The 1,692-nt window shown below is 51.5% G+C and overlaps 1 protein-coding gene across 1 annotated transcript; it reads left to right on the top strand.

The window, feature by feature from the left end:
* Window positions 1-46: 46 nt before the first annotated feature.
* LOC108166102 (uncharacterized) lies at window positions 47-1,677 on the top strand (the record flags this gene model as incomplete). The annotated part of the gene is made up of 2 exons (XM_017303660.1): window positions 47-1,597; window positions 1,629-1,677. Coding segments are annotated over exons 1-2 (1,582 nt in total), but the record flags the coding sequence as incomplete, so codon positions are not given.
* Window positions 1,678-1,692: the final 15 nt, after the last annotated feature.

Genomic DNA, 1,692 nt, shown 5'->3' on the forward strand with positions numbered 1-1,692 from the left:
TTGTTCTGTTCACGGGTTTGGGTGTGGCCGTCAGGCGTGYCTGGCTTGGCCGGCGTCTGACGCCATGGTGGTGGCAGGTGGAGGTCCTTTCTCCACGCTGACGYGGAAAAACGGTGTCAAGGTGGGCGCCGGTGTTCCGTGCAGCGTGGAGGAAGTGTGCTTGGCAGTGGGGACTTTGATAGGCCACGGAGCCATAAAATCGGCGGCATGGATGAACGGGGCAGTGGTGATATTTGTGGAGAAGGTCGAGCAGGCCCAACGGTTGGTGGAGGTGGGGGTTACTGCGAACGGCCTTTTTCTGCAGGTATCGCCACTGGCATTACCATCAACGAAAGTAACTTTGTCTAACGTTCCCCCGTTCATCAGCGACGAGTTCCTCGTCAGAGAGCTGTCGAGGCATGGTAAAGTGGTCTCGCCGATAAAAAAAGTGCCGTCCGGCTGTAAGTCCCCACTGCTCAAGCACGTTGTCTCCCATAGGAGACACTTATTTATGATTTTAAACAGGCGAGACGAGGAACTAAATTTAAGCTTCAGGGTAAAAGTAGACGACTTCGACTACGTTTTATTCGCGACCTCGTCTAACCTGAAGTGTTTCGGCTGTGGACAGGAGGGGCACATTGCCAAAATGTGCCCAAACAGAGCAGGACAGGCAACGCCGGGTTCTGCCCAGCAGCAGCCTGCTGCTGCGGAGCGGACAGAAGACCCGAAAAGTGAGGCAGGGAGRGTGCCTGCTGCGACCGCGGGAGAATCTGCTGCTGCGGAGGGGGAACCCGCGGCGGGGAAACACGCAGCGGTCGAGGAGAAATCCGCGGCGGCTGTGGAGGAACCCGCTGTAGCCGCGGGGGAACCAGCCGTAGCAGTGGAGGAACCCAACGCGGCGGAGGAGGAACCCACCACGGAGGAAAGAGCAGAAGGGAGAGCTGAGGTGACGGTAGGCACAAGTGTGGAAACGGATGAAAGAGTGAGTGAGAATGAGAGCACGGTGGTGTGTGACAATGGGATGAATGACAACGGTGGTGGGATGAATGATGGTGGAGAAAGTGAGGTGAGAGAAAGAGATGGGGTACAAGGAGAGCGGCAGGCTGGAGTGAGGGAAAGCAAGGAAAGGTCAGAATCAGAAATCCAGGGAGAGAAAGGAGAGGCAAAGGTGARAGGGAAAAGCAAGGGCGAGACTACTGAAACCGACATGGAAAAAACGGCAGGAGAGACAGAAGAAACCATGGAGGTAGAGGTGTCGAGCCCGCTAAAAAGACGGAGCAAAAGAAAAAACGTGCTAATGGCAGAAAAAGCCATCAAGCAGGCTTACAAGCCAGCGGTAGAAAAAGATGAGGTGTCCGACAGCASCGATGCTGAAAACTATCTCTCAGATAGCAGCGACATGTCAGCCACACAAATGWGTAGCAGRGCACCAAGATACCCAGTCGAATTGTACAGAAACTTTTTACGGGACACCAAAGGTTTTAGAGGTATAAAAATAGAGAGCTACTTCCCCGATCTTAAGATTTTTTACTTCTCCGCAAAAAACCATATAAAGAACAAAGAGACATCAGGTTTCTCCGATAGAGACATTTTTAGACTAAAGAAAATAATGACGAAAGTTAGAAAACAAATTTGATTTAATGACACAAAGCAACATTTTACCCTTTTGTACTGTCCTTGTTTTTTACTTTTATCTTGGTTTTAGCCTCTTTT

The sequence above is a fragment of the Poecilia reticulata genome, unplaced genomic scaffold (genome assembly GCF_000633615.1).
Source record: "Poecilia reticulata strain Guanapo unplaced genomic scaffold, Guppy_female_1.0+MT scaffold_1953, whole genome shotgun sequence".
Lineage (NCBI taxonomy): Eukaryota > Metazoa > Chordata > Actinopteri > Cyprinodontiformes > Poeciliidae > Poecilia > Poecilia reticulata.